This window comes from Ovis aries, chromosome 7 (genome assembly GCF_016772045.2).
Source record: "Ovis aries strain OAR_USU_Benz2616 breed Rambouillet chromosome 7, ARS-UI_Ramb_v3.0, whole genome shotgun sequence".
NCBI classification, from domain to species: Eukaryota; Metazoa; Chordata; class Mammalia; order Artiodactyla; family Bovidae; genus Ovis; species Ovis aries.
In genome coordinates, this window is record NC_056060.1 from 49,301,616 (window position 1) to 49,315,869 (window position 14,254).

A 14,254-nucleotide genomic window follows, 5' to 3' on the forward strand; every position below is an offset into this window, starting at 1 on the left:
TCAGTTGTGTCCAACTCTTTGTGACTATGGACTGTAGCCTGCCAGGCTCCTCTGTCCATGGAATTCTGCAGGCAAGAATACTAGAGTGGGTTGTCATTCCCTTCTCTAGAGGATCTTCCCAAGCCAGGGATTGAACTCAGTTCTCCCGCATTGCAGGCAGCTTCTTTACTGTCAGAGCTACCAGGGAACGTAGCAAGTATTTTGTATGAAGGATTTACTGTTTATTCCTTTAGGTGTGATAATAATATTGTGGTTATTTATATTTAAGAAGGCTTTATCTTTTAGAGATAGACACTGAAATGTTTAATGATAAAATAATATGATTATACTCTGCTGTAAAATAACCTAGCTGATGTTGTGGAAGTGGGGGTAATGAGACTGCAGATGAATTTGACTGTCTGTAGATTGATCATTGTTGAAAACTCCTGCCATGTGGTGGTTCATTCTGCTACTCTACTTTTTGATATACTTGAAATTTTCCATAATAAAAAGTGTTTCCTAATACTTTAATAGACATCATATTTTTAGAAGTCTCTACCTTTTATAAGTGTACTGAAATATATCTAGTTGAATTATAATTGAAATTTTTTAAAAACTTTTTTTAACTTACAAGAAAAAAAAAATAGGTTAGGCCCAATAGCTCAGAGAGCTGTGATGATAACAGTCACTCACAGGGCAAGAACTCCTTATCTAAATAAAAGGCCAGACACTGACAACCTGCATTTCTGCCTTCATGGAGACGTGGTGAGACTATCGGGAGGTGACACACTCCTGATGACTGATGCCCTTGGGGCATCATATTTCCAAGCCTTTGAGGGGACCGCTGATGAAAGGCCGAGCATCGTTTCTGCAGGCTCCTTCAAGAGCTGCTGCCTGTCCAAATACCTCACTGGCCTGTGTGTGTGTGCTTAGTATCCGACTCTGCAACCCTTTGGACTGTAGCCTGCCAGGCTCCTCAGTCCTTCAGGCAAGAATACTGGAGTGGGTTGCCATGCCCTCCTTCAGGGCCTCTGCCCAGCCTAGGGATCAAACCCGGGTCTCCTGCATTGCAGGCGGATTCTCTACCTGCTGAGCCATCGAGGAACTGACCTTGTCTCGCTCTTATTTGAAAAACTCAGTTTGCTGGAAGAGTGGTCAGGAGGTACAATGGCCTGTATTCTTGGCCTTCCTGTTGTAGCTCATGAGGTTTGAAACATAAAATCTCCTATATGGAGCTCTCTCTGATGAAGCTTCTAGTAGTCCTTCTCTTTCCCATAGCTGACCCCCAGAGGCCTAAGATCAAAAGCTTCAGGGCTGTCTGCGTAGGTCAGTAGATTTCCAGTACTTGTACATACTAGGAAAGTCAGCCTAGAAGGAGTGGGCTTTAGACAGAGGCCCCAGCACTCCTGGGCATGACATTCTTGCCTTAAAATGGTTCATTGCCTAATTGTCCTAACTCTCCAGCAATAAGAACAGCCTCCTTCACTTGGGATCTGCTCTGCTGACCTGATGCTTTCCTGAAATCTTGACTTCCTATGGATTTTGAGCTCTGGGAAGCTGGAAGTTTTCTGCATTTTTGGACTGACCACCAACCTTGTGTTCAACTCTGGATTTGCAGTTGGTGAGACACAGTCCCTGCCTCAGGGCATTCTGGAAGGAGGAGCCATGCCCTGCATAAACATGGGGCACACAGCTTGCAAGTGTGGAGAGATTGGTTTCCAGGATATTCCTGGGACACAAAAATGGGACTGAGCCTTTCCCCTGTGGTCGGGTGAAGCTCTTCCCAGGAGGCCTGACACCACATGTATCTGCACTTTCTCAGAGAAATTAAGTAGGCTCCCAAACTGGTGCTACTGGTGTCTCTGGGGGGTAGAGTTCTGGATAAGGCTTGTTTTCTTCTGCTTTTAATTTTCACCTTTGTAGTTCTCAGTTTACTGAAAGGAGCACTGGGGACTTCCCTGGTAGTCTAGGGTTAAATATCTGCCTTGAAAGGTAAGCAAATCTGGTTTGATCCCTGGTCAGGGAACTAATATCCCACATGCAAATAAGACCATTTGCCACAACAAGAGAAGCCCCTGCACGCTGCAACTAGAGCAAGCCTGAGTGCTGCGGCAAAGACCCAGCACAGCCAAAATAAAGAAATAAACATAATTTTTTTTAAGGAGTATCTATTTCATAAGCAGAAAACATTTCTTTTTGAGAGTTTAAATAAAAGCAGGGGCCATCCTAGCTGAAATTGCCTTTTCAGCTTAAGGAAAAAAAGAAAAAAGTCCGTTAAAACTTTACCCAGGGTTTTGTAACTAACATTTTTATGAAGAAGATTTGGTTAAGGGAGTAAACCAAGCATTTCTAGTGTGGTCAGCTGTACAACAATAAGCCACAGAAACAGAGGATAAAGAACCAATCAAGAGCCAAACCAGGGACTAGTTAAGCTTCTTTCAACATAAGCTCCTACGTCAAACATCTGTAAGGAATTGCAGCTTGAGCAATTGAAGAAGATGGAGGTGAAGTCCAAAAATAAGTCTGATATTTTAGGGGAAAAAAACAAGATGTAAAAGCTTTGTTTTCAGACCTAGGAACCTGGGCTGAGGCAAGGAGAATGAGCTGAAGCTCTGGCCTGGGTGAAGAGAATTCCTGATTTTCTGACTCCGATCACCAAAGGGAAGGGCTCTTGAATTTGATGGTTAAAGTCCTAATGTCCAAACAGTCTCTTCTCATTTCCAGACTCATGCTGATAATTGACCTTGATGTTTTGGCCTGCTGGCTTTATTTCTTCCTGATCATGAAACTCCTAATAGTCTGCACACATTAAACCGCTCAAGGTTTCTTATGTTGGACTCCTTTAATAATCCAGTCGAATAATCACTGTCCCACCTAAAGGCCAGCCAGGCAAATGGACATGCCCAGACGTGAATCCAGCAGCTGAAACGGGAGTTTCACTCCGCCCCATACACCAAACAGCGGCGCCTCTTGTTGCCCTCTTCCCCATCTGTACACTCTCCTTCCTGACACAGAGGTCTTCGTAGCCCTGCGCTAGGATACTGGGACTTTATTTCATTAATTCCAAATGACTTGGGAGAGTTGTTTTGAGCAGCTTTTTACACAAGTGCCTTTTGGAGTTTGGAATTGCTGTCGTTGAAGTAATTGAAACAATTCCAGAGTTTTCATCTACCTAGAAACAGGAGGATTATAGGAGTGTTGTGGCCGCACCTTCTGAGGTATACTGTTCTCAGAAAAGACTCCAACTCCAAAGCTGGGTAAATCTGTGAGCAAGGAGGTAGAGTGGAGACTCTCAGCTGTCCTGTAATACCCATTCTCTCCTTTACATGACAATAGCTGACAGCCAACCGAGGACTGCATTCCCAGGCTCCCTGCAGCTAGGTGTGACCGTGTGACATATGCCGGCCAATGAGGTGCAAGCAGAAATGACTTGTATGACTTTCTGATCATACCTGTAAGGAGGAGTAGATACCTGGCTCCCAGGCACTGTAGAACTGTCATGTTGGCCCTGAATTGCTTTTTCTTATATTTGGAAACACTGTTGAGGTAATAGTAATGGCCACATGCTCCACCCAAATGGCTATTATGTCCCAACATGCCTGTAAAGTGTTCTGACTTCACATCCAGGCAGAGCTGTTTGGTCTACTGGTCTTCAGTAAGCAGGATGTGAAGGGCCGGGCTCCTCTTTCCTGGTGAGGGTATCTCGCTGCTACTCTACTCCATTCCTCCCCTGTAGTTATGAATGCTGTCATACTGTGCCTTTGCAATCCAACTCTATTGTGGTCCTACCTTATATATTTTTCCTCCTGTGGATTAAAAGCTCTTGTAGAAAGACTGAGGAGCTGAGGGTTTAGAGTGAGGAGCTGTGGCTGTAGCTACTGGCTTGACAAGGTACAAGTCATTAGCTCCCTGCCTTGGAACAGAGAGAGAAGGTTCCTAACAAGCCCAGGATCATCCACAAAGGCTCTTTCTACTCAAGGAAGACTTCTGGTCCCATGGACTGCCCATCCCCACCTTGTCATATTCCTGTGACTGAATAGAGAGACCACAGGGGTTGCTGTTTTGTAACCTTAGTCAGTCAGTTGTGTCCGACTCTTTGCAACCCCATGGACTGTTACTTGCCAGGCTCCTCTGTCCATGGGATTCTCCAGGCAAGAAGACTGAAGTAGGTTGCCATGCCCTCCTCCAGGGGATCTTCCCAACCCAGGGATCGAATCCAGGTCTCCCACATTGTAGGCAGATTCTTTACCTTCGGAACCACCAGGGAAACCCAGTTGCTGTTTAGTTGGATCAGACTCCATGGAAGAAGGCTCCCCAGTCTCAGAGATTTTTTATACCCAGTCCTCTGCACTCGCCTCACTGTCTGGTCATGTCACATCGCAATAATCCTACTGATGCCCCAACCCTGGGGCCCCCTGCGCGGGACACAGGAACAGCTCCTGTGTTAGTGATAGAACCGTGTCATTGGTATTTCCTGTACTTGGAGAGATTAAAATTTAATCTCTGTGGTCAGTTTACTGAAGTGAGTTCACTTACTTTGTTTTTAGTACCTGGAAAAACACTTACTGTCCCTAATGTGACGTCATTCTTAGGAGGGTTGTCTTAGATGTATGACAGTGTTGCTAGGAGGTAATGGTAGGGTTGTATATAATGAAGCCTTTGGGGGTGGTGGCCTCTTTCAGGTGAGCAGTTGAGCAATACATCTAGCAACTATGGAAGAAAAATTCTCAAGTGTATATGTGTTCTGATTTCCACAAACTCCGGCTGGGCCTGGAGAGGAACTGTCTGAAAAGTCCCCTTACCACTAAGCATATTCCCCAGTTCTGGCTTTGCCCCTCACCCTCTCTCTTCCATTCTTCCTGCAGCTCCTAACATCCACTGTGTGTATGAATTTCCCCATCAGCCCTACCCTGTCCAAACAAGGAACTCCCACAAAGGCATGTCCTTTCCCTGACCCACCCTGAGGGTGGGGACTATGCTTGCTGTGTGTACACCTGTCTCTCATTTCTCTGCAGTTTGATGTGTTTATGCATCTGGCAGGCAGTATTAGCAGAGCACTGAATACCTAAAGGCTTCCGACTCGTGCCTGTGAAGTGTAGGACTTTGGTTTCTCTTTTGATAACGGAGCTTACGATTCTTCAAGTTAGGATGTATTACAGTAGCTGCAACCATATCCTAAATGCTGCTGACTTGAGGCTTAAGGGGAGTTGTCCCTTTTTTAACACATTCATAACATTCTGGGTTATTATGATTTTAAGAACATAGAAGTTGAATTTGAAAATGGATTTTTTAAAATGCAGACTAAATTGTCCTTAATTTCCTGATTTTAAAAGTCATGTGAGAGAATATTTTGATTATGCTGTGGTAGACTATAAACTTCTTTTAAAAGCAGATATTAGGGATTTTATTTTTGTACTTCATTGTTGTGTTTTGTTTTAAAGATTTTCAGTAGCAGAGGAAGATGGTGGAATTTTAGTGCTATCTTACAGGATTAGAAAAAGGGTGGGGAAAAAAATCACGGAATCAACAAAACTGCAACTTTCATTGAATCTTTACAATCTCTTTGCAGTACTATGCAGGATGACCTTTTTATTCTTCATGAGCAAGAATATGACAGTTTGCTTGAATCTGTCTTCAAAACTGAGTTCTTGAGCCTCTTAGCAAAGCGTTATGAGGAAAAAACCCAGAAGCAACTACCTCTGAAATTTAGCAACACGTAAGTTGGGATCTGAGGCCTTGATCTCACTGCTGGAGTCCACTGTGGAGTAGGGGTGGGGTCTGACTGGCTTGGGTGGCTCTAAGGAGCTCTGGGGCCTTGGCTTCTCCTGTGGACTCATACGGCCTGCAGAGGACAGTCAGGGTGATTGCCATGGACTTTGGGAAGGTTACTTTTGCATTTCTGTGAGATGACTTCATTGAATGGTATATTTTATCCCTTGGGCAAAGGTCACCAACGTGAGGTCAAGAAAGGCAGATTTTTGTATCTTACTAATGAAGGAATATTTTATTTCGCAGAGCAGGCAGAAACAGTGTAAGGCTGAAGCAGAAGAAAGTGATTGGGGCTTAAATCCCCTAGACGAGTGCATGGCACAGCCTGCTGGTGGGGCATTTGGAGACTGGGGACTGTGGACAGCCAGTGTCTTGTGTCCGGGCTCGCCTTCGTTTACGTTAATAACATCGTCTTACGTGCCAGACATTGGCAGACTGTTGAACTTCTAGTCTCACGTTTGCCAAGTGATTTATTTGGCTTTTTGTTCTTCTTCAATTTCCCCATCTATAAAACGAGGATACCCTCCACTCTTCCTACTCACAAGCAAGGGGCCAAAGTAAAGCCTTTGTTCCAGGAGTGGGGGAACGTAGCATAACTCATCCTGCTGCGGTTGAAGTGAAACAGACACTAGAAGTAGAATGAAGTCATTATAGCTTTTTCAAACAACAATTTGGCCATGAGAACCAGGGGCAGTTATTTTTGTCTGAGAATTTGGGATAAAGGGAGTAACTCAAAAAAAGTAAGAATATGTGTAAGCCAAGCTGCTCAAAAGAATAGGCAACTACTGACAATTATGGTTTTTCTGTCTTACAAAATAAAAATACAAGGTTAAAAAAGCAGAATATGGAATTGCATTATGTAGGCATATGGGCAACATAGGAAATAAAAAAACTGGCTGGGGAGTTTTGCATTTGTGAGTAAACTTCCCTTTTATTTGGGTATTGGCTGCTAGTGTCCTTTCCTCCCTGGGGTGGGGGTGAAGGTGGATGACTAGAACTTAATTAAATAATAGCCACGTTCTCAGCCTAGATGGGAGGGGGGTCTGGGGAAGAATGGATACATGTGTATGTATGGCTGAGTCCCTTTGTCATCCACCTGAAACTGTCACAACATTGTCAATCAGCTATACCCCAGTACAAAAAAAAACAGTTAAAAAAATAACTAAAAAAAAAAAAACTTAAAAATACTAGCCACACACTGTACAAAGGAGACTGAGCTCCCTGTCTGGCATCTCTCAGTCCTCCTCACCCACAGACCTGGGCAATCAGACAGGACACGGAGAGGCAGCGCAGCAGGTGTGGCCTGGAGGGTGGCCTTTCCTTCTGTCCCCACCTGTCTCCACCTGACCATGCTCCAATACTGGGGCACCTCCCTTACCAGCTATTATCTCCCAGGGGCTGGGCCCCCAATTCTCTGCCTCTGGTTGGTGGCTCAGCATGTGCCATGCCCGTCCACTGGGCCCCAGACTGGTTCCCGTGATCCAGTCTTGTCTTGTTTTTACAAAGCAACTCCAGGCTGGGGTCTGTGAACGCCACTTTCTCCCTGCTTCTCTCCCTTTCTTTGTTAATTCGAACATATACGCTTGTCACAGGCTTGAAATCAAGTTGAAAAAGGAGAACTGGGGTCCCTGGAGTGCAGGGGGCTCCCGGCAAGTGCAGTTCCACCAAGGCTTTGGCGACCTGGCCATCCTCAAGCCCAGCAACAAAGTGCTGCAGGTCAGCATCGGACCCGGGCTGCCCAGAAACTCCCGTAAGTGTGCACAGGCCCACGGGCGGGGCCGCTGCTGGGCCGCTGGGCTCCCTGCCTGGCCCCCACTCACCCTCTCTCCAAGCTAAACTCTTTTCCCACCAAATGCTCATAACACTGCACAGATCTGCGGGCCAAAGAACCAGTACACTGACCGCTTCCCGTGGCTGGGGTTTTCTTCTGATTGAAACGTTTCAGACTAAACCAACGTCAAGGCAAATGGGCAGGTTAAACTTTTCTGAATCATTTAGTAGTTATGTGTAGTATTCCTGGCATTACAGTATTAATTATGTTTAAAACAAATCTATTTGTCAGCTTTACATTTCCCAGCCTTTTCCAGTCCAGTCTTGTCAACAATACAAACTTCATCCTCTGTGTCAGTGTTAAAGAAATTGACAACACTTACCAACTCCTTACAAGGGTTCACTCCGTTACAGTGCATCACGTTTAATATCTCCCTCCTTCACTTTAAATTGTTTCATTAGGAGACACACACGCACTTACTCACACTCTGTAGTTCGACTCCTTTTCCTGGCCTATGATTCTTTTTTTTTAGATGCCACCCTTACAGAATACAGTCCACATGTATACCCAATGAAGAGTATGCCAAGTATAAAACGGGCCTTCGTGGCTTCTGTCTACAGTGCACGCTGGCAGGCACTGTGTAACTCACTAGTACAGCACAGAAAAGTAGCCACTCAGAAAATGGTGTATGTCTGAGTAGCAGTGAGTACTTGCAGAAGACAGCACATTTAGGTGGGATTTTTGAAGACGCTTACATAAAAGGACTCTTTACAGAGATGTGGGCAGGATGAAGGGAACAGGGTTGGGGCTCGGGCAGAGAAATCCAAGATGCTACTATTATCCTAAGGATGTAGGATGTGGAGGAGACCCCAGAAATCTAAAAAAGCACGTGTCTCAGAATCACTTTGCTGTACATCAGAAACTAACACAATAATGTAAATTAAATACTTAAATTTGAAAAAAAAAAAGTATCCCAACTCCTGTCCCCTCCGGCACTCCGGCCTCCTGCCAGCACCTCCCACACGGCCAAACCCGACTCGAGTGCAAAAGCCTAGCAGTCACTGGCTTAGACCCCAGGGCACAGGGCCGGGCCAAGGAGCGCTGTGGATAACCAGAGGATGAGTGAGAGCGCTGCTCAGTGGGCCTCGAAGTGAGCCACTGTGTAATACGGTGTTTGAGCGTATCTCCATGAGACAGGGAGGGCAGGAAGGGGGGCCCCCACACCTGGCCTCCTCCCCTCACCCCAGGACCTGATACCCGGCTCCTCTGCGTTGTGCTGTTCATACCTTGCCACTTCCTGCTCTCCTCTTTACTAGGAATTTCCTCTGCGGCCCTGTTCCAGCTGGCTTAATCGCACTCTCCTTCATGTCCCACTCGAGACCTTATTGACTGTAGTTCTTTCCAACACATCGCCTCTGCAGAGGTCTCGTCTGGGCCGCAGTCACCCCGCCTCCCCGGGCCTCATTCTGGCCCCACAGGGCTCCATTTAGCGCTGCTTATTTTCTGATGCTTGTGCATCATGTCGAGGGTGCCAGTCTGCTTCTCCCCTTCAGCATCTCTGTGTTTCCTTCAAAGACTGTAGAGCACAAACTCTGGTGAGGAAGGCTCTGGATGACAGCAGAGGTGGGGGAGCTGCGGTGTCCACTCCAGGGACCGTGGTATGCAGCTAACACAGCCTCAGCTTCTGTGCTCTCTGGGCAGAACATGAGTGCAAACACTCATTTGACCCATCTGTCTCTTCGCAAAGTCAACAACGATAGAAACCCCTTTGTATGCTTATTAACAATTCTTTGTAAAGCCATTGTCTCTGACATTCCAAATCTCTCCCTCGGTCAGCGAATCCTCCGGCCCCTCCCATCCAGCTGCTGCCAGGACAACATGCCCCTCACAGAGCCTGTCGACCCTGCAACCAGTCTCCTATAGATCCCACAGAGACCTGCCTTCCAGACTTCTCAAAAGTTTTCCACCAGCAAAAATCCATCAGGAGCCATAAAAACCAGCCTGTAGCACTGATCTGGACCTTATCTTGCTGGCTTATTTCAGGTCCTACCCGAAGGAATACAATTCAAAGCAGAGATTATTCCAGCAGGACTCACAATGCCAACTACCCGATGAGAGCTGCCCCTCTGCCACCAGGTAAGCCTAGCATGCGCTGTAGGCGAGACCCAGATGTGTAAAATGCATTGAGGAAGAAATGCATTAGCCAACAGATGCCAACATATTAGCCAGCCGTGAGCCGTCTCAGTGTCAGATGTCCTCCTCCCAACATGATGGCCCTACCTGTGACCCTAAAATTCACAGGACTTGTGTATGAACCTGTGAGACCGTACTGTAGCTAAGTTAGCGATTTGCCTGGAAGTATTAATTCCTTAGGAAAGGCTTCCTACATCAGTAAGAGGAAGAAGAGTTCACTGCCCATAGCAACCAGAATGTCATCAGTTTTTAAGATGTAGGATGCTGCCTTAATGGAAACTGGAGTTTGCAGGTATAACCCCACCATCACTACCCAGCTCCAGCCAAAAGCTGACAATACTTTGCATCTAGTTAACAGCTGAATGAAGAAATAGTAAGTCTTTATTCTTAGCCAGATAGGATCTAGGAGGTTGGCTCCAAAAAAATAAAGTAATATCTGAGAGAATTGCAAAATTGATACCAAAAAATTTTTAGATCTTATGTTAGATTGTTCTCATTGTTTAACTGATAAACATATAGCATGCAAGTCAAAATCCAAACCCAAATAAATGTAAGAGGTTTTGCCCTTTAAAATCTGTTTAGTATTGGAAGAGTGCTCTCCAAATTCACAAGTGTTTTTCCATCGCTCACAATTCTGTTAATAAGAAACTGCCTCCAGAATGCTTGATGTTATTAAGTTTAGTGTTATAGGTCTTAAAAGGGTCATCTCTGGACCACGCTTGACTCAGATCATGCCAGACAAAGCAATCTATTTGTAGCAGCATCCAAAATAAGCAGTAAGAAGCATTTCTTTAGTCCCCTGCCCTGGAATCACATAGTTGAGTGCTTCAGTATGGACAACGGTGCCTACCAGTGAGAAGCCAATTCTCATCTCTCTTGGAGTCCCCATCCTGCCTGGCCTGGCTGTCTTTCCTCCTCTCTGCCTTTATTCTTGAAGGAAATCCAAGCACAAAAGAACCTAAGAGAACCATGTAGTATTGTGTTACTACTTATGCGCCAGCCACCCGTGCAAAATCTTGGCCAGACCACCTGGAAAGTTCATTTGCCTCAACTACACTGGCCAGAGTCGCCTCAGACCAACTACCTGACCTTGAGCACAGCTCTCAACCTCTGTACATGACAGTTTCTTCATCAGTAAAATGAGGCAATTAGACCCAAGTCCCTTATGTCAGTACTTACACTTTCTGTGGTGAAGGATCAAAAGCTAGGGGGTTTTTTTAGCTTTGGTTTAGTTTTTTGTGTTGTTGTTTTTTTCCTTAATTTTTAACCCATCACAAACTATACTTTTGTAAGATATAATAAAAACTACTAGGATTTTAAAAGCAATCAAAATACAAGCCAAAATTTCTTATTAGATTCAGCAGACATGAGATATATCTGTGAAACTGCTCCGAACATTTCTAAATGCTGGCTCTTAATTTCTTTTTTTTTTGGCTCTTAATTTCTGAACTTACAAGGGTAGCTGGTTCATGGGTGGCACAGAGCAGCCCATCTGTGGGACCCCCTTTGAGTGTCATGGCCCTAGAATATGTCCCACTCTGGATGTCCCTTGGCTGTCCTTGGTGACTTGGGCAGCAGGTGGGGTTTCACCAAGCTCCTTGTTCTTTAATGAAGAAATTGACAGTCCATCCTAAAGGAGATCAGTCCTGAATATTCATTGGAAGGACTGATGCTGAAGCTGAAACTCCAATACTTTGGCCACCTGATGGGAAGGACTGACTCATTTGAAAAGACCCTGATGCTGGGAGGGATTGAGGAGGAGAAGGGGACGACAGAGGTTGAGATGGTTGGATGGCATCACTGACTCGATGGACGTGGGTTTGGGTGGACTCTGGGAGTTGGTGATGGACAGGGAAGCCTGGCATGCTGAGGTTCATGGGGGTCACAAAAAGGCAGACACGACTGAGCGACTGAACTGAACTGAGCTGACGTTCTGAAAGATCAAGTGTCTTGCTCGAGGTCAAGTAGCTATCAGAGGCAGGCAAAAACTGAACCTCAATTCCTCTTTATAAGCTAAGTGTCATCCCACTGGTACCAAAGAGTTGTTCTCTTAATTGGTATGGAAAAGGTTTTGTGGCTCCTTGGGGAGCCTTGTTCCCCTTCATTCTTGCCCAAACCTGTCAGTGAGAGAAGAGATAAGGCCTTCTGCATATGTAACACAGAACAACAGTTCCCCTTTCAGGCAAGGTGTGCGGTTTGGAGCCCAGCACCGTAATCCATCACTTACCGGATAATGTGATCTTGACTAGGAACGGTTGTTTGACTAGGAGAGCTTGCTCTGTTCAGATTAATCCAACCAGTGGCCACATTTCCCCTGCCTGTGTAGACTCCTCTCTCCGTCTCCCATGACTGGCTCTCACAGAGTACACCCAGGACTGACTCCTTGAAAATGGATGTCCAGCTGTTTAAACAGCTGCCTGCCAGCCCTTTTGAATCATAACCTCATCATTTTTCTTAGACCCAAAAATGTGCCTTCCAACTAGTCAGAAGCTTACCTTTCTTTGACGTCGGCTTTGAAACCCTGAACACCTGGTAGTTCTAATGTCAAGTTCAACAAGCACACATGAGAGTCTGCTCTGTTCCACGTATTTGCCAGGGAGTTTACAACATCTTGGGTCTATTCTTCACAATATATGATATTAGCAGTTATGCCCTTAGATGAGGAAACTGAGGCCTAGCAAAGCTAAGTAACTCGCTCTTGGCTAATAGAGAGGAAAAGTTTGAAGAGCCTTTTAACACAGGATCAGAAATTTTCAGCTTTGTTTTCTTCTGTTTTCCTCTTTCTAGGATTGCATCAGAATGGAGTCATTAAAAACCAGTTTGTGCCATATTCCTATGCTGCTGGAAACCAAAGGTCAAATCAGAAGAGCCTGTACACATCCATGGCACGCCCGCCTTTGCCACAGCAGCAGTCCATCGGCTCGGACCGAGCATCACAGGTGCTGGAGAGCTTGGATTTCCTCAAGGTCCCAGACCAGGGTGCTGCCGGGTAAGAGTGCCACCTCCTGTGAGTGACGCTTGTGACCTCCATCTCCGTCAGTCATACCAGGGTTCAAGAACTCGGGGCTTCATCTGTGTGTGATTCTCAAGATGAGTTCTGCACCCACGTGTGGTCACCCAGCCGCATCCAGCCCTGGGGCTGTGAGGCTCTAGGTTGGCATCTTGAAAAGTACAACCAAGCTGATGTCAAAGGCCTTATCCTGGAAACACTAGAAAAGGGATTCCCTTCCACCCCGAGACTGAATCACTCTGTGACTTATTTTGCTCTCTGGGATGGTTGAGGAATAATAAGGGTGTTGATTTATGTCTCTGCTAAAGGTTCATAAACACAGTGGCTCAAAGAGTCATTAGCAACATAAGGAGTACCATCCCAGCATTCTATGAGGTGTAGACGTTTGTTTATGAATACAGACTGTCAAGGCTTTAAAATAAGAGCCTGTCTGCCTCTCTAGAACAGAAGAGGGGAGGACAGAAACCAGCTTTTTAGTTGAAAGAAGTAAAGATTCATGGAACTCTGTGCAGATAGAGTTATCAGTGGGGGAAAAGGAGTTGGCTGTGTCCTGTGGAGTCACCTGGCGTGTAACTAGGGCTGGCTTCAAGACAAGGGAGTGAACTCTGCCAGGAAATAGATTTTGGCACCGATAAACAAAGAAAGCATTCCAGTGGCCTAAAGATGAACTGCCCTAGGATGTAAGGAGCACCTGGTCCCTGCATGTATTTAGTCACAGGGCAGATGGAAACCACAGACAGGAGTATTATAGAGTGACTGTGTCATATACCAGAGAAGGGTGAGAATCCTGTCTCAGCCCCTGCTAACTAATATTGGACCTGCTTCTTACCTTCTCCAGCCTGCATTCTGCTTATCTGTACACTGGTGTAATACCACCAAACTTACAGGGTTGCTGGGAGGACTAGAGAGAATTTAAATAAAACATCTACCATGGTTCCAGGCACGTAGCTGGCTGCTCGGTCAGCTGTAGCCTGATGATGAAGATGGTGGTGACGGTGATGGTGGTGATGAAGTGGTTTTTGTCTCATGATGGCCAAACTAGTGACTTTTCACATTCGTTTTTAATTGGAGGATAATTGCTTCAGTGTCGTCTTGGTTTCTGCCGTACCACAGCGTGAATCAGCTCTATGTGTACGCTTATCTCCTTCCCCTTGAGCCTCTGCCCCCTCACCCCACCCCACCCCCCTAGGTCACCGCAGAGCACCAGGCCCTGCTCCCTGTCCTACGCGGCAGCCTCTCGCCAGCTGTCTGTTCCCCGCATGGGAGTGTATATATGTCAGCCCTGCTCTCCCAGTTCATCCCACTCTCCCCTTCCTCTGCTGTGCCCACAAGTTTTCCGTTTTCTATATCTGCATCTCTATTCCTGCTCTGCAGATAGGTTCGTCAGTACCATTTTTCTAGATCCCGTATATATGCATTAATAAACAGTGTTTGTCTTTCTCTTTCTGACTCACTTCACTCTGTATAACAAGCTCTAGGGTCATCCACCTCGCTACAATGCAAATATGTTCTTTCTGTGGCTGAGTAGCATT

At 45.8% G+C, this 14,254-nt stretch overlaps 1 protein-coding gene across 3 annotated transcripts in view; it reads left to right on the top strand.

Moving 5' to 3' along the window:
• The window catches only part of MYO1E (myosin IE), a 214,992-nt gene that overhangs the window by 182,927 nt on the left and 17,811 nt on the right, over window positions 1-14,254 (top strand). For all 3 annotated transcript variants that reach the window (XM_004010559.5, XM_060417853.1, XM_042252380.2), the window contains 4 exons: window positions 5,549-5,695; window positions 7,341-7,498; window positions 9,563-9,655; window positions 12,500-12,701. In XM_004010559.5, the coding sequence (XP_004010608.1) occupies window positions 5,549-5,695; window positions 7,341-7,498; window positions 9,563-9,655; window positions 12,500-12,701 (600 nt within the window). The remainder of the gene's footprint in view (window positions 1-5,548; window positions 5,696-7,340; window positions 7,499-9,562; window positions 9,656-12,499; window positions 12,702-14,254) is intronic.